Source organism: Parasteatoda tepidariorum, chromosome X2, assembly GCF_043381705.1.
Source record: "Parasteatoda tepidariorum isolate YZ-2023 chromosome X2, CAS_Ptep_4.0, whole genome shotgun sequence".
NCBI classification, from domain to species: Eukaryota; Metazoa; Arthropoda; class Arachnida; order Araneae; family Theridiidae; genus Parasteatoda; species Parasteatoda tepidariorum.
The window spans coordinates 55,880,098-55,905,505 of NC_092215.1; the positions used below are offsets into that span (position 1 = coordinate 55,880,098).

At 27.9% G+C, this 25,408-nt stretch overlaps 1 protein-coding gene across 6 annotated transcripts; it reads right to left on the reverse strand.

Moving 5' to 3' along the window:
* Positions 1 to 1,041: 1,041 nt before the first annotated feature.
* On the reverse strand, positions 1,042 to 24,484 carry LOC107453358 (zinc finger protein GLI1). 6 transcript variants are annotated; one of them, XM_016070149.4, is made up of 8 exons: positions 24,260 to 24,484; positions 19,843 to 19,982; positions 9,909 to 10,024; positions 6,978 to 7,028; positions 5,409 to 5,611; positions 4,614 to 4,879; positions 2,620 to 2,738; positions 1,042 to 1,837 (listed from the first exon to the last, which is right to left on the reverse strand). In XM_016070149.4, exons 4-8 carry the CDS (start codon positions 7,024 to 7,026, stop codon positions 1,164 to 1,166), a joined length of 1,311 nt encoding a protein of 436 aa, XP_015925635.1. In that variant the 5' UTR covers positions 7,027 to 7,028; positions 9,909 to 10,024; positions 19,843 to 19,982; positions 24,260 to 24,484; the 3' UTR covers positions 1,042 to 1,163. The 6 variants fall into 6 exon arrangements, with proteins under 6 accessions (XP_015925635.1, XP_015925639.1, XP_071044453.1 ...); XM_016070153.4 differs by having other exon boundaries at positions 24,379 to 24,483; XM_071188352.1 differs by having other exon boundaries at positions 19,829 to 19,982; positions 24,379 to 24,483.
* Between the last annotated feature and the right edge of the window lie 924 nt (positions 24,485 to 25,408).

The following is a 25,408-nucleotide window of genomic DNA, read 5'->3' on the forward strand; positions in this document are numbered from 1 at the left end:
TCCTTGAAACTGACATTCAGTGTGATTTTAATATAACATTTTTGAAACTACATGTTTAAAACTGTCACCAAAAGTTATAGTTTAGACTCCACCTTTTGATTTTATTTTTGCTATTAGTAAAATAACATAGAAACAAAGTAATGAGAGTAATATTTTATTAACTTTGTTTTGCATTACCTTAATATGTATTTGTACTCATATTATCAACCACTTACAGTTGACCTCTCATTGTTTTAATTGGAATTGGTCAAGATTAAATTAATCAGAAGCAATTAATTAAACTAGGGTTTCATATTATTTATACAATTTATAGTATTTATTATATACATTTATTTCCAAATTAAGGTGACACAAAAATTTATTGAACTTGGAAAATCAAAATTATCATTGAATAATCAAAAAAGATATTGAAGTGAAGTTAACATAAAAACCTATTTCTGAATATTAAGTATGACAAAACAATATAATTTTCTAAATTTATAGAATAGTAAGAATAACTTAAATATATATATAACATACTACCTATTTATACACATGTAAGTTTATATTACTGTAAGAGAACAATAAAAACCTGCAGTCTATTGCAAACCTGTGTCTGTATATAGCAATTATACCCTAACAAATTGTATAATTTTGGTTTTGCAAATAAGTCTCTAAAGAAAATATAAATAATGTATATAAAACTAAATTTATATCATACAACATGTGCTTAAACACATTCTACTTACTTACAAAAACATAAAATTATCACAGCCATAATTGAACACATGTTATGATTTGCACATGTCTATGAAAAAAGGTGAGTAAATTTTAAAAAATATTTTTAAAATCTAATAATTTTATACTATTTTAATTAGCTTTTAGTCCTTATGTGCTTGCACAAATAAAGTTAATTTTTATACACATGCCCACATACATATTTTAACTACAATTAGATTAATAAGTAGTACATAAACTTCTGTAAATATACCTGTGCTTATTAAGGCTGCTTTTTAGAGCTCTCTATAAAGCTAAAATATAAATTAAAGTAGTACAAAAAAATCCATTTGTAGTAACATTTTTATATATTATTTATATAGATATATGAAAATAGATAAAATATGTTTATACAAAGTATCTCATAACAAAATATAGTTTTAAATATAAATTTTGATCAAACCCAGTCAGGAATTTAATTTTTTTTGCTCAAGTGCCAGTTGTAAGCAACATTCATCAGAGGAAGTATAGCTAATACTTAAATCCAAAGGTGTTGGATCATTACCATCCTTCTTCTGAGTAGTCGTAGTTTCCAATACATATGGATCATAAATTTCTTTGGTTGATACATTAGTAGTCTCCTTACTGGCACCATTATGTACCTGAGATTTTAGAACATTTCCTTTATTCTGTGTTGCTTTAGAGCCCATTTTGGGTTTCCATGTATTAGGATCACGGCCATGCGATGTAGCTCTCTGGTGTTTACGAAGGGAGCTTGGATCAGTATATCTTTTATTACAGCCTTCAGTTTTACAAGCATATGGTTGATATAAAATTTTTTTAGGAGTGGAAATTTTTAAGGAACTACCAGTATCATTGACATTGTTGGAATTTTTGACAACCCCATTCTGAATTCCAGGCACAGTAGAAGCAACAGGTTTTTGTTTACTGTCACCTCCATGGGCATTAGATTTCATATGTTTTCGCAATGAGCTTGGATCAGTATATCTTTTGTCACATCCTTCAACTCTACACACATATGGTTTGTCTTCCTGGTGTGTTTTAGAATGTTTAAAACGATCACTGGAGTTAGAATAGGCTTTAGTGCAACCAGCTACAGGACAAGCATAAGGTTTCTCACCTGAAAAACAATTCAAAAATTGGAATATAAAGAGACTGTTTTGTAACTTAAGTTAATGGAGTTTTTATTAAACAGTTTCCAGGTATGAGGTGCTAAAATGAAGAAAGTCACACTTAGATGCTAAAAAGAAGAAAGTGTGCCACGATTACAGATACGCTATCAATAGTTAATAAATAAATATTTCGAAGTTTCTAAGCAACAGACCTTCTTTGGACTGATTTCTGACTGAAAAGCAAATATTTTCTTTTTTAATTCCTTTAATAATCAAAGTTGAATCAACAATTTCTTTTTTTTTGATTTTCCAAGATTTAAGAATTTTAAGCAATGATGTGCTGATAATGTAAAACATTGAAATGAGCAAAATGATAAATGAAATACGCAAAGAATAAAAAAAGGCACTTTACACAAAAAAAAAAACCTTTGAAGGACTTAATGCAAATCTTCTCAAGGATTTTTACTAACTTTTTAAAGATTTTGAAAAACATTAAGAACCATCAATAACTAGATAAAATAGGTGTTAATAAAACACAACGCCTTGGAGAACTGTCTGAAGTTCCGGAACCATACGGGTAATGTTCCCCAACAACATTTAATTCACTTTGAATACATGATAATCTGAACATTTATCATAATTTAAAAAACATAAAAAAGTAAAATTTGCAGATTTTTTTAAGTAAAATATTTTTTTCCATTCATTCAGTTATTAATTTATAAATACTATTACCAAATCTTACCAGAGAAATGCTGAATAAATAAAATAATTTAGCAACTTTATCAGTTACCTGTATGGGAACGAATATGAATCCTTAAATTTTCAAGTCTTGAAAACTTTTTCCCACAAAATTCACATCCATGAGGTTTTTCATGAGTATGTGTCCTAACATGAATCAACATTCTGTACCTGATATAAAAGAAAAATACATTTTTACAGATACAGAAGATGGAAGACAAAATGATATTTTCAATAAGATCTCTTTAAGGTAAAAAATGTACTCATAACATTAAAAGAATGCTTGTATTATCATATTCAAATATACAAGCCCCTTAGAAACACTGAACAATTTCGGTGCATTTGCAAAGAAAAAAATAAATAAAAATAAGAAAACCCTATTTATTCTCATACCTAAGAATTCCAAACCATTCATGAGACATATGTTTTGCTTCTTTTGCCATTTTGATCAGTTGCTATAGGTGCAATTTTTAGAATAATAAAATAAAAGACTTTTTTTAATTTTCACAATTACCGATTTTTAAATTGAATTTAACTGGTATTAAATCAGACATGCAGAGAAAAACCTGAAAAATTGGAAGTGACAAAAATTATGAAGGACAAAGTAGAGAACACAAATAGGAAAGAAATTAGACAATTTATTAGACTAACTATTCCAAGTTCAAATGATAGACTTTGTCTTGAAAAAGGCATGTGAGAATGATAGTAAGCTTATGATGGTAGTAATTTATGAGTAGTACATAGAGTGATAGTTGTAATTAAGAATGATAGTAGTAATTTATAATGTTTCATATTTGATGAATTGCATGCTATTTTACTAATACCACAAAAAAAGCATAAAATGCGAAATAAGATATAGAGTCTATGAAACTACTTAATAGATAAATGAGTCATTAGTAATTTTTTTTTCTAACAAGGTGGTCTCCCAGAAATAACTCCACAAATAGCAATTTAATATCGTAAATGAAATTTTCAATTGCTAAGATTGTAATAGCCAATAATGTTACCAGCTACAGAATGAATATAGCTGTTATCATGTTAAAGATCTTACTTTAGGTTACATTGGTAACATAAAACAAGAACAATAAATGTCAGTAATTTAACAAAGATCATGTAATTGGCTAAAGAAATTCCTAACTTTTAAGGAATGGACAGAAAATTAATTGCCATGAGCGCATGAAGATCAAGGGGAAAAAATGATATATGTCAATTTTTTTCACAGAAATGACGATCAGATCTTGTTGCATCTTGAGGATTACTAAGTTTGGACAAATCAATAACATAGAAAACTGGTTCTCTTCGAGAGTAATTACAAAGTGAAAATAAATGGGCTGTTCAATAGAAAAAATAATTCTGGTCCATGTGCTTGTCATTTTTTCTCAGAATCCGCTTTCATGGACATAAACTGTTCTTTCCCGCCGATCTTCAAACATCATGTGTTTTACAACAATTTTTTAATTTAGTGCAGTTAATTTCATAAAATTTGTTCCTTTTATGTCACCTATTACAAGGCTGGGAAATAAAATTTAAGGACAATTTTTACACATTAATATTGATTAATGACTGTGATTTAGATAGCTAAAACTAGGGATTTAAACGTACACTATCAGCTAGTTTATAATAGGGAGGTAAATAATGACATTTCAGGCTATAGGTTGCGATTCAATTCCGGATCTTTATAATCTGTCTTATCTTTCCTTTACGTATGTAGTGGCTGTGCTGAATTACTCTGCAGATTAAATGGCATTTAAGAGAAGTGGAAATTGATGCTTTTCAAATTATATCTATAGATGCTCTCAATCTTTTAAGGTTCAAATAAGACACAATTAAAAAAACCAGAAATGTTTAAAAAAAATGAACGTCTGACATACATTTGTTAGTATTTAATATATAGATTTGAAATTAATAAACACTATAATAAAGTTTTAAAAAAAGTTTATTCTCTCAACAATTTATTTGAAAAAGAAATTATTTCAGGAATTCATGCACTAAGCATTTTTTTATGAATACTTTGAAGTATTTAACAAGTTATTGAAGAAAACAAACCTAGCATTGATGGCTTTCCCCTGTCGTGTACAGCCACTCCACTGACAACGATATAGAGAATTTTCATCTTGATAGACATGTGTACTATTAACATGCTGAGCAAGATCTTTTCTACATTCAAAACATATATCGCAGTCTTTCCAACCACACCTGTAATCTCCTTTCTCATTTTCATCATCATCTACGGTAGTATTATTTAAATACGGTTGGAATGAATAGATACGCAGGAATGAAGGAGGACCAAAACTATCATCTATTGGACAAAGCTGTTAAAAAAGAATACAAAATTTTAAATTTCAGTCAACAATCTAGCAGCAAACATTAGAAGAGGATCTTATTTTCTATTTGTAAGTGTAAACCAGGAAAATATGTATCCCAGTTTGGATAAAAAAACAATTGACAATTTATTAAACAATGCAATATTTCAGGACTGATTTTGTTAAAAAAATATCAATTGATATGATTTGTGGATCATCCACCACATTTGCCCACATCTATTGTCAATACTTTTTAAACAACCTATGTTGCACCCTTAGACAGAATAAAAGATTTAAGACTGCCAAAAGCCATGTGACAGCAGTATGCAAATAAGCAGATAGTAGTGACTCTGTGCAAGAAAAGTACAAGAAAGCACTCAGTTGTCCAGGCTTTCATTTGTTGTCTGGTTACTAATGTAATAAATGACATTATCATGTACATGGACTACAGGTTTTATAACACACATAGCATCTCCAAAATTGCTATTTTGGAAACATAACTATTCATTTTGAGTAATATTTAGGTAACATTACTTACCTCACTCTCATCACAATAATCATATATATCCTTATTTTCAATATGACCATTTCTTAAAAGACCATGTGATTTTAAGAGTTCGGATATAAGAGGTGATTTTATAAGTGAGGAAGAAGTGATGTCATATATATTTTCCCAGCCGCATTCATCACAATCAACACAATCACCATTTATATCATCTATAACTGTAGAGTGCACTTTCTCTGAAAAAGAAGAGAAATTCATTAATAAAATATTTATTTCACTTTCAGTGGCAAGAGAGACAGTTTAGACAGGCATTCAATTGTCGAAAGATCTTAATAGGGAAATAAATTAACAAATTCTTAAGATTGAAGACAAAGCTTAAACATTTTTTTACATTTAAGTAAAAACTAAGAATAATTTGTTAAAAATAACTCATTTATAACAAAACAAATCTCAGCTTCTTTTTTTCATTGAAAATTAATTTAAAATACAGATTTAGATTTCTTTAAATTTTTACAATTATTTTCTCTCTTACATTTAATAAAGTTATTCCTGCCTTCTTCAATCATAACACTTATCTATTCAGGGGCAACTAAAATTAAAAGGCTAGGGCATCCACACATGCTACTGTACACTTAGAATATTAAGCATACCTAACCAAAGAAAACAACATATTTTAAAGTATATTGAAAGTTTTACGTGAAATAATTTGTAATATATTCTCCCGCAGGATATATTACTTTTTAAAGATTTTCAACAACTGAGTATAAGACTATTTTGATGAGAAACTTTTCAGGAGTTTCCCAAGTTCACGAGAATTTTCAAAATTATACTAAAAGCTAGTGAACTTTTGATTAAACCAGGAGAAGCTGAAATAAGCCAGTAAAGAAATCAGCTATATGATAGATAAATAAGAAAAGACAAAAACTTAAAAACATGAAGAACACTTTTGTTGAATATACTGAATATTACAAACTAACAAATTTAATATTGTAAAAAATTAATAACATTGGAAAGTTTTGATAAAAATAATAAGACAAAAGTTTGATAAAAAGACTAAGGGGTGTCACTCACAAATCACAGCACTGAAACATTTTCAAATGAAACCTCGCCACAAGAAACATTTAATACTTATAATTCGTAATAAAGCTTTCAGCCAGTTACGCTGCTGATAGAGAGAGAGAGAAAAAAAAAACAATATTGTAAAGAAAAATTAAGTCATTATTCTTTCTATTAGTTTGTTCAAAATTTCAATACTTAAGTTCTTTTTTCTTTCATGGAATTATTCAAGAGCCCAAAAACAATTTTACAATCAATCAATCTCTAATGATAAATTTTTTGATGCTAATTTTTTTATATAACCCACTCAATAAAAGTCTGAAATTATTGTTCAATAGTCCATTTACTTGATGTTTTATTAATTAGTATATAATTAGTATATTTGATTTGATTTTAATTCATAAGAATGACTCTATCCTTGCCCCCACTATTCTAAAAGATTAAAACTGTTAGTTTTAATCTTTCGAGTTAACATTTTGGCTGCAAAACTTTTTAATAGCAGTAAATGACGCAGAATCAGTATAAATTATTAATTTTTATTTTTACCTTTCTTGATATCATCTTTACTAATAAGTGCACATCGTTCTTGATCCATTCCTAGAATAAAAAAATAAAAAATATAGCACAAAATTTACATACCTGGATATACAAAATTAGATATATCAAATTAAAATATAAGTGACTTTAAGAGCCTTTTACAGTCTACAACACCACAGTAAAAAAGAGGTTAACATAAATTTTTTAAAAAAAATTTTGAACCATAACAGGGTTCGATTAACTTTTAAATTTTGATTCATTTTCACAAAATCATGATGCTGTGCAAGTAATTATGTTCATAAATTTTTTTAACTTGAAGCTAGTGTGGTAGCATGGAATTGCATGAGCACAAATGAGGATTATTTTATTTTACAACTAGCCTCATGTCATACATTAAAATATTTTAAGATCTGACTTAATGCAAAATTACAATGCAACTGTAGCCATCTAATTTACCAGATCTTACTCCAATTGGTAATTTATGGATATTAAAAAAACTATAAGAAGTTGCTCTAATAAACAAAGTTGAGCTAGTGAAAAGCACTAAGACTACTGAGACTTAAAGTGGAAAGAAAATTGCCAAACACTTGTTAATTGCATGTAACACTGTTTATATGTAGTTGTCAAAACTAAAGGTGATGCTACAAAAGAAGTAACTTTTTTTCTCCATTTATGAATGAATTGTAGAGTTTGTAATGAAATATTTTAATATTTTGTACCACATAAATTTTTTATTCTAATGTTTTATTTCTTTCAAAAATAAATCATACATTAAGTTCATGTTTTATTTTTTCAATGTTTATGTTTAAGAATAACATTATGTATATATATATACAAACAACATTATATTTTCTTTTTAATTTTTAAACTGTCAATGCTTATTTTGGACACATTGCAATTGAAAAGTTAAAAAGAAATAAAATATTTATAATGCTAAAAACATGCTTAAGAGCCTTTAAAGATTTGCAATGAATGTTTTTTGGAAGGAAGGGTTTGATTTTTTGAAAAGTTAAAAATATTTTATAAAAAAAATCAACGCCAAAATGCAAGTCTGCCTGGAAGCTGAAAGTACAAAAGAGTTTCAGGAGAAATTTTTTTTATTTTAATACGTCATAAACTATCAGATCAAGTACAATGTTAGATCGAGAAGCATATTACCATTGGAACATTCATTCCTAAAAAATGAGGGTTCAATTAACTCAATCTTAGGGCTATTTGTAGTTAATAATCATATATATATACATACATACACACATAAAATAAATACAAGAAAACACGAAGAAAGTTGAGAATATAGTCCATTATAGTTATAGTCCATTTTAAACTGTTTTTTCTTTTTCTTTTATTTTCTGTTTTTACATGTTATTTTTACTTTTTGTGTTCTATTTTATTTGATGTAATTTTTATAAAAAAATTTTTTGAGTGCTCCTCACACTATTGTATTAATATATTTTGCTTTGGCTTTATTGATACAATATCAGAAAGCACTCTGTTTTACGGATATAATCGTGTGGGCTGATGAAAAGGTTATATCTTTTTTTTATCCTTTTTTTTTGTGTGGTTTTTTAAAATAAAATTTCATCCCTTTTTTTTTAAACTGTTGTTTGTTATTTTTTTACTTATTTCCCCCCCTTTTTTTCTTCATTTGTCTATAATTTTTCTTTGTTTTATTCTTCATTTTGAACTTACATATATATATATATAACAAAATAAATAAATACAAAAAAAACACGAATAAAATTAAGAAAAACAATAAGTTTCAACAAGTTGTTAATTTATATTGGATATATTTACTAAAAATTTTCTTTGTTAATTTATATAATTTTCCCATGTGCAAATCCATTTCGGGTAAATCCGTTGCCAAAATTATTTACTAAAAATTTCTTTATTTATTTATAAAATTTTTCCATGTGTAAATTCATTTCGGGCAAATCCGTGGCTAAAATTATATACTAAAAATTTTTTTCTTTGTTAATTTATAAAATTTTTTCAGGTGCGAATCCATTTCGAGCAAATCCATAGCTAAAATTATGTGCAAAACGGGCAATTCATGTTTCTCTTTTCTATTTTTTTTCTTAAATAAATATTTATTTTCTAAAATTATTTATGGTCATTTTCTTTAAATTATCCAGTATAAAATTACCTTGCGCAGATCCATTTTGGGCCCATCCTTTGTAACTAACAAATCAAACGCACTTCAGCAATGCAGTAAGAATGGCACTTTAAAACATAACTCCTCTAGTTATGCTCAATTTGCGCTTTTGTTTTCATATTTTGCTCTCTGGCAATCTTGTTACAAAAATATTTTTTAAATCAGTCTTGAAAAATTTCCCGTTCCTGTAAGTACATTTGAATTCGCTACTCGCTTTATTGATTTTGTCTTATTCTGTTTTTTCTTTTATTTTCTGTTTTTACATGTTATTTTTACATATTGTATTATTTTGTTTGTTGTAATTATTGTAAAAATTTTTTTTGAGGGTTCCTCACACTATTGTATTAATATATTTTGCTTTAGCTATATTGATACAATATCAGAAAGCACTCTTTTCTGCGGATATAATCGTGTGGGCTGATGAAAAGTTTATTTTCTGGATTTTTCAAATTTTTTTAATCTTTTTATCCCCCCCTAGTTGCTTGTTATTTTTTATTTATTTTCTTTATATTATTTTTCTTTCCCCCCTTTTTTCATATGTCTGTAATTTTCCTTTGTTTTATCTTCATTTTGAACTTTATATATATATATATAATTTATTATTCAAAGCAGAAATATTATATAACAGCTACAAATTGAAAAATTGGATATTGGGACCAGAATATTTTATTATTAATTTTAAGAGGAAATAAATCTAAAAAATTAACCAGATTCTTATGGTACCAAGCTTAGATGAGGAAGAAAAAAAATTATAATTCAGTGATTTTATAAAATTTTGTAAAACTTACTTTAAATATAAAATAGTAATCAGTAACTCATGGGCAAAACATTCATAAAAGAAGCCACTCATATCCGCTTTATCTTTCAAATATTTAATCGATGTCCTCTAGAAGCACATCTGAAACTAGAAAAAGTTATTTTTATAGGTAATGTTGTTAAAAAAACAAACATGACTAAATTTAAAAAAAGTGCAGATTTAAATAATCTGAACTTTATATGACAGTGGCAGGACTAGTATATAACCTGCCAGGATAAATTTTGTAACAGAAATGTTTTTATTGAAAACAAATAAACTATTTCTTTGATGATTTAAAGCAATAAGCTTAATAGTTCTTAAATATGATATAATAAAAATTTAAAGCAATAATTTTATCTCAAAACATTTCAGGATAGGAATTTTATTTAAAAATTTGCAGCAATGGAAATTTAATTGAATTATCTAAAGGTACTATTTCATCACGAAAAAAAATTAATAAACTTTGCATTTGGAATATTACTTAACATATAAGTTTTTATGGTTAGTTTAAACATATATTTTTTAACTTACTACAATAAAACTCGGAAGAGACCACTTTAGTTCAAGGAAAAAAAAACTCTTTTTAAGAGAGGTGATCTCTTAAAAAAGTGTTACCCTTTTAGGGTACTAAGGCAGTTCAGTTAGTTTTACAGCAGCAGGATGATAAAAAAAAAAATAAAAATAAAAAAATAAAATAAAATAATAATCGTTTACATAAACCAGTAACAAGCAGAAAAAAGGGTAGACCCAGATTGAGAACAATAGAGTTAGTGGAGACTGACTTCCTTGCCACCCAGGAAAGAAATTTGCGTACAAGTGTTAAAAATAGAATGCAGTGGAGTAGAATTCAGAAGACCCTGGCTCTCTCTGGGCTATCTAGCCAAATATGATGATGATCTCTCAAAGAATTGTCTACATTGAATTGCTAAGACAATTTACTTATAAACATTTACAAATTAATAGCATCTTCTAATGAAAAATTTAACAGACAAACAAAAAACACTTGAGTTCATTTTGTCATTAATTGAGTATCATATACTATAAAAGTAATATTATAGACATTTTCAATGAGCATTATACAATTCTCAAAAACTAAGTTTTCATTTTCTCTAATAATTTCTCCACCTTATCTTTTGAAATTTTATAGATATGGGTTTTTCTGAATCCCAAATATCCACTAGCTTCTCCGAATTTCCGTTGCAGTAAGCTGGCATTTTTTATGTGCTACTATTAATTAGTACTATATTGTATAATACTCCAAAGTGTTCTTTTCTTATTTCAGGGTTCTCACTCAATTTTTAAATAAAATTCAAGGACCTATTACAGTTATAGGCTAAAGTACATGTCAACCAGATTATACAATTACGTTGAAACAAAAATTTTATATCTTTAAAGCACAATGATTATTTGACAAAAAAAAAAATATTTATTAAATTTATCAGCTAATAATACAAATGGTTGAAAGTTGCATTGCTCTTTCAAATCACTTTGAAAAATTCCAATAGACAAAAAAAACAAACTCTAATCGACATAGGATACTAGCCAACATTTAAAAACTAGTATCAATGAAACTTTTCATGAAAAATTTAATGAAGTGAATTAGAATTAATGAAGCTAAATGAATGAATAATGCATATTACATTAAAGAAGCATAGTAAATAATTGACAAGGTTTGTGTAATTGCACGGTTATTAAAATATAAATACAGTGAAACCTGTGTATAACGATACTGTCTATAACGATATTTCCTTGAGGTCTCGGTGAAATTCCTATTTACTCAATGTATTTTTAACCTGTTTATAGCGATAACCACGTTTCAGGTAAACATGTCTACAACGATAATTTTTCCTCTTTTGATAGTTGATAGTTCTATTCCGATTTTTCTACCGTTGGAACTGAAATCACTGATGAAGAAGAAAAATTTGTGGCAGGCTTAAATTCGATTGTCAGTGATTTCCAAAGGTCATCTAATACATCATTTCTATTTAACGCAGATGAATTTTTAAATTTAGATAATGATGTGTTGGTTTTCAGTGGTGAAAGTTATGAAGAGATTTTAGCAGAAGTTATCCCGGGTGATCAAAGTGATGAGGAAGAAGCAGCTGACTGTTCTCAAAACAGGACTCAAATTTCACCCGAGAATGCCATATTGCTAATTAACACTTTGCAAGATTTTGTTGCAACATTACCAAATGTAACTGATGTTCATTTGAATTCATTAGATGGACTGAAATCTATGTGCATGGAAATGGCAATTGCTTCCAAAAATAAGCAAACAAAACTAACCGATTATTTTTCTAAATAATTTCTGTTTTGATTCATAAAATTGTAAGTAAATTTTTCTTGTGTGCTGTTTCATAATTCTAAGTAAAATTTTCATTTGGAGCCTATAAAAGAAGTTTAATTTATCATTAGTTTTAAACGTATACTTTTAAATTTCAAACCTGTCTATAACGATAACCTGCCTATAACAACATTTTATTTAGGTCCCTACAGTATCGTTATAGACAGGTTTTACTGTACGTTTTTTTTTAATATGTTAGATTAAAATTTAAGTTACAGGAAATGATAGATGAAATTTTAAGTTACAGGAATGATATAACTAGATAAAATATCAAAATATATCCGCTTAACATATCTGTTTCAATTTTAATAACAAATTACCTATTTTGTTACTTCAGAATATCAGTAATGTATTTTGAACAGGGTGAAGTAAGTCTCGAAGATAGTATAAATCATGTATCCCAATACGTGGTTTGTAAATTGAATAGTGGAGTATGTTTCTTAAATAGGAACAATATGAATAGCAAATGATATAAATGCACGAAGTAACAAGACGTAAATCACAATGTGTGATACATAAATCACTTTGATCTAAATTCTTTTGCGTGATTAGCTAATAGTTTTCATGTGAATAGTGATCGTTAATGCAAATTGCAATTTGTGATTCAAAAGGTGCTTAATATAGAACAGCTATGTGTGATTCTTAAATCAGTTTGATGAGAATTGAGAGTAGTAATTCTTAAATCTCCCTTTTGTGAATCGCAATGCGTGATTAGTAAACTACTAGAATGAAAATTGTGAGGCATGATTCTGAAATTACTTAAATACGTATCTTGTTATACAATTCAGAAATAACTTTAATTAAAATCATGATGTGTGATTTATAAAATACCTTAATACAAATCCTGGCGAGTAATTAGCAAATCACTTTAAAGTAATATTCCACATGTCATTCATTAATCATTTTCATTTAAATTGCAATTCATAGAACATTTTTTATGAATTCTGATCTGTAAATCAAGAATCAGTTTAATGTGAATCACGATATTTATTTATAATCATTGAAACCTGTAGAACTAAATTTTATTTATTAGTAGCAAAAACTTAATGTAAAAATTGGATTATAAATGATAAAAAATTCATTATCCTTTGTACATAAATTAACAGAACAAATAGGATAACAATATTAACCTGTCATAATAATGAGGTTAACACATCGAACATATTTCTACATCGATTAAACACAAGGTTGGCAAGCTTCTGCCGAGGTAGTCAAAACCACTGGTAGAAACCGGTTAAAACTGGCATGGCAGAAATCCTTTCCTGCCACATTTGTGGCAGAAACTGGCAGAAATTCAGAAAATGACATAAAAGTAAGTACTGAGATTGACATAAAATGCATAATTCATAAAAAAAAACAATTAAATGTTAAACAAAGTACTATTTATTTACAAAATTATCACCATTCAAAGTCAAATATTACATTGTCTGCACACTGCATTAATCTATAACAAAAGACAAGTTTTGATGCAGTTTCTAAACCTAAACAATTTCTCAATTTGCTATGCAAGAACGAGAAATTTTAGAAGATTCTCTCAAGTCCAGCAGAACTAGCAGGCATTGCCATCAAGGGACAAGCAAGATTTGTGAAACTTTCATCTATTGCATATTTTTTAAAACTGGACCGCCATGTAGCAGCTGGGGTAGTTGTCAAAACTTGGCTGGAAAAATAAGTTTCAGGAAATGGGGCCGATTTGTTATAAATATTTGATATACTGCACCCTGATATGATACCCTGATTAAACACTACATATCATTCAAAAACTATGACTATAAAACCTAAAATTTGTTAGAACTTTCAATTTTCAAAACATCAGAGAGATGATCTGGTGTGAAAAATCTAGGAGAGAAAAGTTTTGCATCTTCTTAAACCCCTTTTCACTTCAAGCATTAAAAATTGCATCTATCAGAATTTCCTTAATTTTCATTTGAATTACCGCTATTTCATTATAATTTTACCGCTTTTTTGTAATAATGACTAGTATTACTTTAATTCATAAAAAATCAAGTACTTTTCAAGTACCCTATGGCAGAATTCAAGGACTTTTCAGAGCCCTGATTTTTTTCAACCAAATTCAAGGACTTTCAAGTACCGTGGGAATCCTGTCTTTACATCCCGGAAATTTGCTTCAAATGCAACAGAAAATTAGAAATTATCACAAATGCGACTTTTTAGTAAGTCTTTCCTTCTTACACCTGCTGTAGATCAAGCTTGACTCACTGTTTTGGAATCTGCTTATTAATAAATTTAATGCCAGAAAATTTTTTTGGAAAGAAAGCTATTGTTTTTTTCTTTTTATATATGTATATACACAGGGTGTCCCATAAATGCTCAACTTCTATGGGAGGTAGGGCAAATCATAAGGATTGAATGATTAAGGGAAAATAATAATCATAATTTAATTGAATGATTTGGCAACTAAGCCAATTTGAATGCAATTTTTGACAAGTTAGTTTGTTATTATATTTTGAGTTAGTTTGAAGTTATTAGAACACAAACATAAAATTAACAGGAAATTAAGATGTTTTAGACAGGGTTGGCAGGTTTTTGACATGTGACAGTTTTTGACAATTTAAACCATGGTTTAAACCATCACGTCAAAAACCTCANAAGTACTGGTTAAAAGGCGCACAAACAATGCGTTTATACTAGAAAAGCGCCCTAACGGCATAGGGTGACACTTAGGGGCACGAGTTGCTTAATTCTTTTGAAGTGCCCGACCTCCACTAAAAGTTTGTAGTCACATTTAAGGGGACACCTTGTTTGTGTGTGTGAGCATATGTATATGAAAGGTTTTCTGGTCACTCACAGAAGGATTTTTTTTTTACATTAATTTGATAGGGTAAAAAATTGTCACCCTTCAAAAACTGCTCTTTATGGGACTCTCCATAGAGGTGATCTCTCGAAGAAGTTCCACTGCAAATAACATCACAGCAATTGTACAAAGTATTGTGAAATTTAGGTACATGACAAATTTTAAAAGTAATTTATAAGTGTATTGAAAAAAAATGCAAAAAACAACTAAAAAAAAACCTGGTATATTTATTGTGGTTATTTTGTTTAATTTGTTATTCTCTCACGTATAATAGTTGAAGCCATATCTTTTCTACATTTGACTTTGATTTTTTTAAACTACATGTATGTAGTTTTCCATACCTGCCAACATTGGAGAAATAAAATAAAGGAGATCTGACCCAATTTCGGGCTTTAACGACTACTCATATCGACCAGTCATCGCTGGGATTCGAACCTGGGTTCACCTCATGGGAAGGTGAATGCTGTATCCCCTAAGCCACCCCGGCTCGACTTTAACTAGTAACACTCAACGTACCGCAGTACTGGCAGTAGCACCATCTGTTGAGGAATAAGAGAAGTATTTTTACCATCAGTGGATATTTTATTAGAATTTTTTTCCCCCTTCAAATTTCTTCAACAAATGCGGAAAAATTTGAGAATATACAGGTAAACAGGAGATAGTTGTAAAATACAGGAGTCTTCATTAAAAAAAACAGGAGACTTGGCAGGTATGGTTTTCGATGCATGCAGTAACTTTTTTTTAAAGATTTTTTTTCAAAATGAAAAAATGACAGAAATAATTTACATTATAATGGATTGCTTTAAACCAGTTAACCGAATTAAAAATCTCTATGTGTAACAACAAAAACTATATTCCTTGTGAACATTGTGTCAAAGCCTGAAGTAAATAGGTTGAAAAATGCACTAGTTATAGATACAGCAAGTAAGAGAAACATAGTTTCGAGTAAATTGCGTTCAAAGTTTTGAAATCAATAATCCATATAAATATATAAAATTTTGCAACTAACTATAAACGCGCATGAAAATGGGCAAAAATAACAAATGCTGAACTTTTACAAAGTAGACACTGGGAGGTGAGGTGATGGAGTGTTTTATGTAATACTGTGATAATCAATAAGATATATAAAAACATAACTTCTAACTTTGCTGTGAGACTTTAATTTTATATTAAAAGTGGCAGAACATTTAGACAGTGAAATTTATTTTTTTCTTAAGTATAATTATATAACTCCTTTACCACTATTATATTAAAGAAAATTAAGCAATATGTAAGGGCTTAATAATCATCATTTTAAATTAAAAGTCTTCAATTTTCACCTGAATATCTTTTGATAGATAGTTACTAACAGTTTTAGTCACTTTGACTGTTTTATTTACTTATCAAACTTGAATTTATATTTTTCAGCAGCATTGATCGTGCACACTTTGTGTTCGTCTATCAAATTGATTTCCAACGTTAAAATACATTCAACTTACGATGCACCATGTGAAAAGGACACAAGTAAATGAAAAACAAATATGTGCACAGACAAACGCAGGAACTGCCAAGAATAAGAACTAGCAAAGTTGAGAGAAATGTAATGTACGAATGCGCATATTCAAACTGCGTTGCACCAAGGAGGGAAACCCTGGATCAAATATCGGAGGCCAAAACTGCTTTGAACTCAACAACCTAGAGCCTCATCCATCCCGCTCACGGTGGAAGTCACGGTTGTCAATGCAACGGCGCACCTGCTGAAGCTCCACCATTTCCCCATGACAATCATTATTTTTCAAGAGGCTACTGTAGGGGGAAAAGTTACGTTCCAAGTACAGCAGTGTTTCCCAAAGTGTGATACGCGTACCCCCAGGGGTACGGGAACAGTTTAGCGGGGGCACGTGTTCTTAAACGAAATATCTTGCAACAAACGAAAGTGTCATTTAAAAACAAAGCCAGCCATGAAAATTTACAATTACGTATTTTTCTTTCACTATTTTTTGCAGCGTTAACAGTTAATAATTAGTGGTGTCAACAGTCAGTTGTGATTTTCAACTTTTGCGCAATTTTTTTATAGTAAAGGTATCTAATAAATTCTACTTATTTTGATTATTTTAATAAAATAGAATTTTTATCCTTAACATGGAATTTTTTACCAAAATTTAAGAATTTTTAACCGAAAACTTTGTACCAAAAAGAAAAGTAAACATATTTTTAAAAAAATACTTTAATTTTTTTATTAGTGGTACACAGCGTTACGAAACATTTAGAAAGGGTACACAAAAGTCATACGTTTGGGAAACACTGAAGTACAGCTATCGTTTAGGAGGCTTGGGTTTCTGCAGTTATGAGGGGAGGGGGCTTTGTGTTAATTGGACTTCTAAAAATTAAGTTTTTGGAAATTTTAAAAATTGGGAGAAAAAGCAAATTTCCGAGGAAGACATTCTTCCCTGTAAAAAACATAGATACAGAATCTAAAAGATGCTTCATCTTCATCATTTTCAGCAGTCTTAAGTGCTAGCCCAGCCTTTTTTCTTGCTGATCTACCCTCATATAAGGTCTGACATAATTTTAGAGTAGCAGCCCAGATTCAGCAGTCATCTTTATTTGGAGAATATTCCTAAGCTGCAGAGCTAACATCTATTGCTAAATATCAATAACCCTTTGCAACCATCATTAAATATTATTACAGCTAAATAAGTTGCAATTTCTACTATTTATATTGAAAGTACCATTAAACATTTTTCTTAGATAATTTAAACGAATTAGTTTAATAAAATAGTTAAAATGATAGTAATGTTAATGTTTGATGATGTAATGATAAATGCTTCAATAGGAATGATCAAATTCATTAATCAACTGAGAACAGGGTGCGTAGCCAAATTATTCAACAAAAAATAAGCACCTTTTAAGCACTTTTCGAGCACTAGAAAAATATTTTTAAGCACTTATATTATCATAAATAGGTTATCATAATCATAATTAGGCTAGATTGGAAAGTTTTTGACAATTGATGGTTTTATCTTGTTTNAAAAAAAAAAAAAAAAAAAAAAAAAAAAAAAAAAAAAAAAAAAAAAAAAAAAAACATTTTGGCATTGTTTTTCACAATTGCAAAAAATCATGAAATTTTGAATCATGTAAAACGAATGGCTTTTACATACGCTACGGACTGACAATACACCGAAATGGATTGGGGTTGAAATAATTCTGAAAACGTTGAATAGTACAATGCGAACTGCATAATTTGAAGACAAAATCAACAAAGTAAAAGAGAAATCTCATTTCGAAAAAGGGTAAACCAAGCACTTTTTAAAAACACCCAATGAAAAAAGCACCTTTAAGGGCTTTTAAAATACAAAAATAAGCACCTTTAAGCACTTTTTAAAAATGCTATGCATCCTGGAGAACACAAGCTCACTGGTTCATACAAGTCACAGTATGATCCGCGTTGCCCTCAACATATTTTGCAGTAACTTTAACATTTTTACGAAAATCAATTCAAAATTTCGATACAATAATCTTAAAGGATAAACTATAAAAAAATAAACAAATAAATAAATAAATTTTAAAAAAAATTGCTATATATATTTTTTTATTTTCAGAAAATTTTACTCTGTTGTACCCCTATAAGTATGAAAATGATTTGACCATTTGAAAATGAGACCAATTTTTACCTTGACCTTACAAAAATGTCTGGGCAAACTTATCACCATGTTTTTCAATCCTGTATTAGTATTTTGATACAAATAAAAAAAAAAAATCTAGTATCCTTAAGTGAGTATCAGAATGAAGAAACAGAAAATCATACCCTGATAAAAATAACTTTTTTTTTTTAGCTTTTATTACTTTTAGAAAAATACTTAATTTCATTAATTTTTAAAAATTAGCTTTCTGCACACTCAGATATTCAATTGAAAATTTTCTAAAACAATGCTAAACAAAAATTTCAGAAATAAAAGAAAAACTTTATGTAGCATAAAAATATTGTTTATTATATAGACACTATTCAAAAATTGAGAAAGGAAGAAGGAAGACTCAGTTGGAAACAACCAACTCCTTTATAAGTTGTGATTTCTTCATACAGAAAGACAGTTACTCTGCTAGCTAAAATAATCAGCGTTTCAGGAACATATGAATCAGACTTTGTGGGAGATAGGTAATTCAACAATAATAATTTTATAATTTGACGAGAGGTTACTTTTTCAGTAACGGGTTTTTTTCTTATTCTTATGATGTTTATATACTGACAAGAAAAAGAGTTGGCCTTTTCAGGAATAAAATAAACATTTTTCTTTCAATATTTCAAAAATTACTGAAAAATATTAGAACTATCTGTTTAAGTGTCTATATTCTATGAATCTGAACACAAAGAACAATTTAAATATTTTTAAAAAATTGCCTAGTTTTGAAAAATTTAAAAGTCATTTGAGTAAAGTTGAAAGTAGGGAATTTTTTTTTTTTAGAATTAATCATCAACAGTGATGTGATATTAATACATTTAAAACATCATCTTTTTTAAAATTCACATAAAAAAGTTTTTATTAGAATTTGTTGCACTTTGGTCAACATTACTGTTAAATTAAAAATATCTGCTTAGAACTCTCTACAATTATAAACAATTAACTTTTAAAATATTAGAATTTATGCAGCAATTTTTAAAGCAAACAATCGAAGTGGATAAAGTAGTGTTTATATGTAAAATTTAGAAAATGAAAATGTAATGATAAATAAATCATAAAATCAAAGTAAAGTAGTAATATATAAAATGACTTACAGAAATATACACACCTAGATTTTAACTCAACCCCAAAAAATGGTATCTGATAAATGAAATGCAGATAACTTTAGTTGGAAACTTATCATGAGAAGCATTTTATAATTCGCCTAAAATCTGCTCATTTGGAATTCATGTTTTCTGAGAGAAAGTCCTAAAAATGAAATTTGAATGAATAATTGATTAAAAATATATTTTCTTCAATGAAAAAATGTATTAAATTATAAAGTTTTTCTAAAAAAGGAAACATAAAAAATGAGCTTTTGAAATATAAATAATTCTTAAAATGAAAATAAATTTTTTTTTAAAATATTGAATGGAATAAACAAAAGTACAAAACAAAGTAACCTTCTTCGATACACATGTAGAAAACTGGTAATAGAAAATGAAGCAGTTACATTGCCATAAAGAAGTTACACTACTAAAAATATATTTTAAGGTAGTGTTATTTTGTTTCTAAACTTTAATTTGCATAGCTGTCACTTGTTTCAGGTTTCATTTATTTTGAATAACCAGCATTGGATGCTTCTTGAAAAAAAACCAAGAGAAGAAAGACTCCTTTGAATCATCCAAGAGGAAAAAATTGAACGTTTTGGAAAAAGAAATATCAAGTGCTTTTTGTAAAAAATGACAGTTCATAATTTTAAATCTAGCTTAATAAACAGCATTATTTTCCGACTTATTTATTATAACATTTCAAAATAAGTGAGAACTGTTAAAAGCATTAATTAGAAAGAAAAAGAATTAAAATAATTTTTTAAAGAACTTAAAATATTTATTTCAATTTTTACTTAAAAAATTATTATAGTGCCTAACTTTTTAATCTTATAAAGAATTAATCACATAAAATAGCAAATTTTACAAATATAAATCACTAAAAGAGAAAAAAGGGGTAGTTTATATCAAAGAAAAAACAGCTTTACAGGAAAAACGAATTTTTATAACACACTAGTTGCTTGTATAACAAGTGATGAGGGCAGCGAAAAATTCTCCTAATATTTCCCCAGAACCTTCTTTTAGTTACAAGAACTCTTTCAAAATATTTTTCAGAAAGTAAATTGCACCTAATTTAAATTTTTTTTAGACTAAGAATAAAAAAATCATTTGATTTTACAGATGTGGTGAAAATAAGAAAATATATTTAAATAAAAATAATTTATAAATCCAAATATTAACTCTATAAAGTAAAACTAAATAGCATAAAAAAAATAATAAACTGAAACATAACTGTATTTTTATTTATTTTTTATAAATTTTAAATTGGAAGTTCACTTTGAATTTTTGTGCAATTTATCTTTCCAGGAAACGTATTACTTATAAACGTATACCTACTTGTATTACTTATAAATGTATAATTTTACATTCTGCTTTGTTTACTACATTAAGTAAAATTTTCAAAATATTTTTGAATTTGTGTATTTTCTTGTAGACTTTTTTCATTATTATTGCTTTAATAATCATAAAACCTCAACTAAGGGGAATAGACTACATAACACATTAGACTTAATATTTAGATGTTTTACACCAAATATCGTAACTTATTTGGCAAAAAAAGGGCTAAAAAGTGTAATTAGTTAATTTAATTTTAGCTGTAAATTATAAAAACAATAATTTAATCAACTAGGCAGTAGTCTATTCTCTAAACATACATACAGGAAACATACATGTAAATTTTCGAGTATTGCATTTAAAATGAAGGAGAAAAAAATTTAAAAATTAGCAAAGAGAAAAAGAACAAAAAAAGTACCATTATCAATGTCATAAACAAATTAAATGTTATTTTAAATCATCATAACTTCTATTCGATTTGACATAGAAATAAGACCTGTACGGTTTTAGAGAAAGAGAGAGTAAAGTTCATAGCTTTATTTTACATAGAAACAGAAAAATTATATTTTAGTCAAAATTTGCTAAAAAAATATTAGATACCTATTTATACTAGAAAGAAAATTCTTAGATACCATATCATAAATACGTCCTTTTATTGATATTCCTAAGCAGATAGTATGTTTAATATACCCGAACGTGTGAATGCTGTTTGCAAAAAATTCGTCCCCATGGTAGAAAATTTTTTAGTATTAATAAAAAAGAGAAAAAAAACTTCAATAACCCCTTATTTTAACAAGCAGGTCAATCTGGAAGAGATTCTCCACTTTGCATAGTCACGCTTTTCTTACGATTATGCAATTGCATTAAAAGTGACTTTAATGATTTTGCTTCGAAAGTGTTTTGCAAAATAATTATTTTTCTTAATTTAAAAAGATGATATAATATTATATAATAAAAATAATATATTATATAAATATAACCATGCTTAACAGAAAAATAATAATTAAAAAAAGAGAAAAAAGAATTGATGTAGAGTTTGTCTACGGTAAGAACTCCTCCCGCCACAAAGTCTGAGGGCCACTGCTATGGAAACAAGAATAGCGCATTTCAGGGAGGGTAACTTCTCTTCACTCTAGGGCTAACACAATAGGCCAAAGAAAAAGATTTCTTTTCTCTCGTTGACCCGAGCCAAAAGTCGTCCTAAACGATGACTCACCCCTACATGAAATAATTACACCTTGTTACCGCCACGGGTCAAGACAAATGGCTAGGGGAGTTCTTACTTTAGACAAACTATAAAAGGTTCAATTTTAGATTTGTTTTTCTCATAATCAATTTTAAGCTTCTGTATCAGAATGAAATTTAACAACTTACCCTGGAAAATTTAGCCTCTAAATTAAACAATATATTAAGGTTAGAACATCTGCAACTGCTGCTGTCAGCATTATCTCTGACATCTTTAATTGTTCATTTTTTCTTTATTTTATGCATTTCATTTGCCATTTAGCAAAGAAACAAAATTAAACATCAGCCTACTTCTTGAAGAGTTTGTTTGTCAATAATTCTACTTTATAGTCTCAATAAAAAACATTGTTAGCCTCATCTAAAGAGATGTTGAAACAAATTGCCAATAAAGGGGGGCAGAAAAAGTCATTAAAAAATCATTTCAGATGAAAATGAAAAAAATAAAATTATTCGTGTTACCTTTTCTAACAAAACATACTCAGTAACTAAACTATAGTAGAAGAGTTATATATTACATATATAAGTTAAGATCATATTTGAAGAAATTAATATTTAATGGAAAATAATAAAGCATAATTGATAGTGCAGATATATTTTCCTTATTATATAACTTATTTAAATTCTGAATTAAATTCCAACTTTTATTAGTAGAAATTACATTATAGAATTATCTAATAAAAATTATATGACCAACTTATATTAAAATTTGAAATTCAAAATATTACAAGTTATATGAGTTATAAAGAAAAATAGCATGATTATCGTATTCTTTATTAAAATATATCCAGCAATATTCATAAAACTTGATTTCTTAATTCCACATAATTTTCAATAAACCTCTGAATTTTAATTACATCGTAGAGCTTATAACATACGAATTTATACTAAAACAAAATATCAATCAAGCGGAAATAATGTTTTACATTAAAAAACTTCAAAGGATTCACAAACAAAGATCTGATAAATGAAAAACAGACATTCAAAATTTGTTTAGAATTATACTGTTCATCAGTATTTAAGGACATCTAAAACCTGGCTCATTACATTGGTTTGTTGAAAATGACTAATTATTCTTTAGCTATTGCCATAAAATTTACTATACAATCAAACTTAATCAGTATATGTTTTCTTACTAAAAAATAATTTCCCAAATCAAGAAAAAGCTAAATTTCAATAAATTGTTTAAGTATAAATTACAAGTATTTTTATTAAAAAAATGGATAATTTAATACTTGTAATATTAAACAGTATTTACAATCTAGGTTTGATTTTTAACAATTGTTTTTGATTCATTACATGGTTATTCTAAACCTTATTGTAGGTATAGCCTCTTTCATAATCAGTTGTGTTGTTTACAAAACAATTGTTTATTTACATCACAGAGAAAGTAAACACACAAAATAATTTACTAATTTTAATGAATACAAATTTTTTCCTCTTCATCAATCGAAAGTAAACACATAAATTTTATTAACTTGTAGAATATAATAATGATTCAGCTTATGGTACACTCTCTAAACAAGGAAATACGAAATTATTCAAAATAAAGTTCACCTTTTAATGAAAAAAAAAAAAGAGATTACCCATATTTTTGTTGTTATTAAGTTTGCTATTAAATAGCCTGCAACACATAATGATATTTATATTGCAAATCAACAAACGAAATCAGGACTAATTTTAAAAAATCAATCAAGCATGTATTTGAAACCAGTATCTAATATACCATCTAAAAGTAAAAAATGAATAGATCGAGAAAAACGTTACATAGAATTATTTTATATTTACATCTAACGATATGGGTAATCGTATATAATTATAAATATTACGACATCTATTAAAGCAAATATCGTAACTCACCACATAAGGTTATATGAAGCAATTTACTATTAATGAATACTGCATGAATGATTGCATTGATAAGATTTCTATTATTAAAATTTTGTAAAATATTTAGAAGTTATAAGTAAATAACATACATTCCACACACATTCAAAACACAACATACAGGCACTTAATTACTTCATACCACCTCGCCTCGAACATTTAACACACTACGTCGGCAAAAAACTTGTTTGAATTGCCATTAGTATAAATTAGCATGCGAAATACAGAAGAAAATAGCATCCATCCTCCGTGGCCGATATTTTAAGAAAATGTATAGATGGCGCTAAGCATTTATGACAATTGATACAGTTTCCGTATTTGGGACCGTTCACACTGTCTGTAAAAAATTCGCGTAACTGAATTTAGAGATGCAAGCGAGAACCTCACCTACTTTCGAACAGGCGGTGCAGTAGAAATGTAAACAATAAAAATCTCGAGCTCTATACCTGGTCTAGTTCCGGTTAGAAAGTTTACGACTGCTTACTACAGCTTATTCTGCTAGGCGATATTTTCAAGCGGATAATTTTGTTTTCAATAAAAGAAGTAAATTAGATAATTTCTGAGTTCAAATCTACCGTATAGTTAAATAAGATATAATATAATAAAAGTATAATATATTAAAGATATAATATAATAAAATAAGATATTAATGTTTTTAAGCAATTCTGGTGAGTTTGAAGTGAAAACTTGTTTTAGTTATTTATAGATATATTGTTAAAAAAGGTGACATGGTTGCTAGATTTTGAATAACTCGCTTTTTTGGCAGTCCTGATTTGGCCTCTTCCCATTTCTTTATTACTGTTAGTTCTTGTTGCAAGCTGTGCACCATCTTATGTTAGTGTAAGCACCCTTAGCATTGCAAGCACAAGTATTGTTAGCATTGTAAACACAAGTAATAAGTAATCAAATACCACGCTTGCAAGAATCTCAAAACACAATGATCACGTTATGAGCCAAATGGATTTAAAATACACTGGAAACAGTAGCCAGGAAGTATAGGCGGTATGGAGCTTGCAGCGTTCCCTAGTCTAGAAAACACCATCCATTTTAAAATATGTTATAAAAATACTAAATGGTTAATTAGAGCTGCTAATATTTTTATAAACACATTATACTTGCATA

Bases quoted from the DNA above. Each gene is read 5' to 3' on its own strand.
- LOC107453358 (XM_016070149.4), bottom strand. From the start codon at position 7,026: ATGGATCAAGAACGATGTGCACTTATTAGTAAAGATGATATCAAGAAA. The intron at 5,612-6,977 runs GTAAAAATAAAA...CTTCTTTTTCAG, and splicing joins TAAAGATGATATCAAGAAAG to AGAAAGTGCACTCTACAGTT. The intron at 4,880-5,408 runs GTAAGTAATGTT...CTTTTTTAACAG, and splicing joins ATTATTGTGATGAGAGTGAG to CTTTGTCCAATAGATGATAG.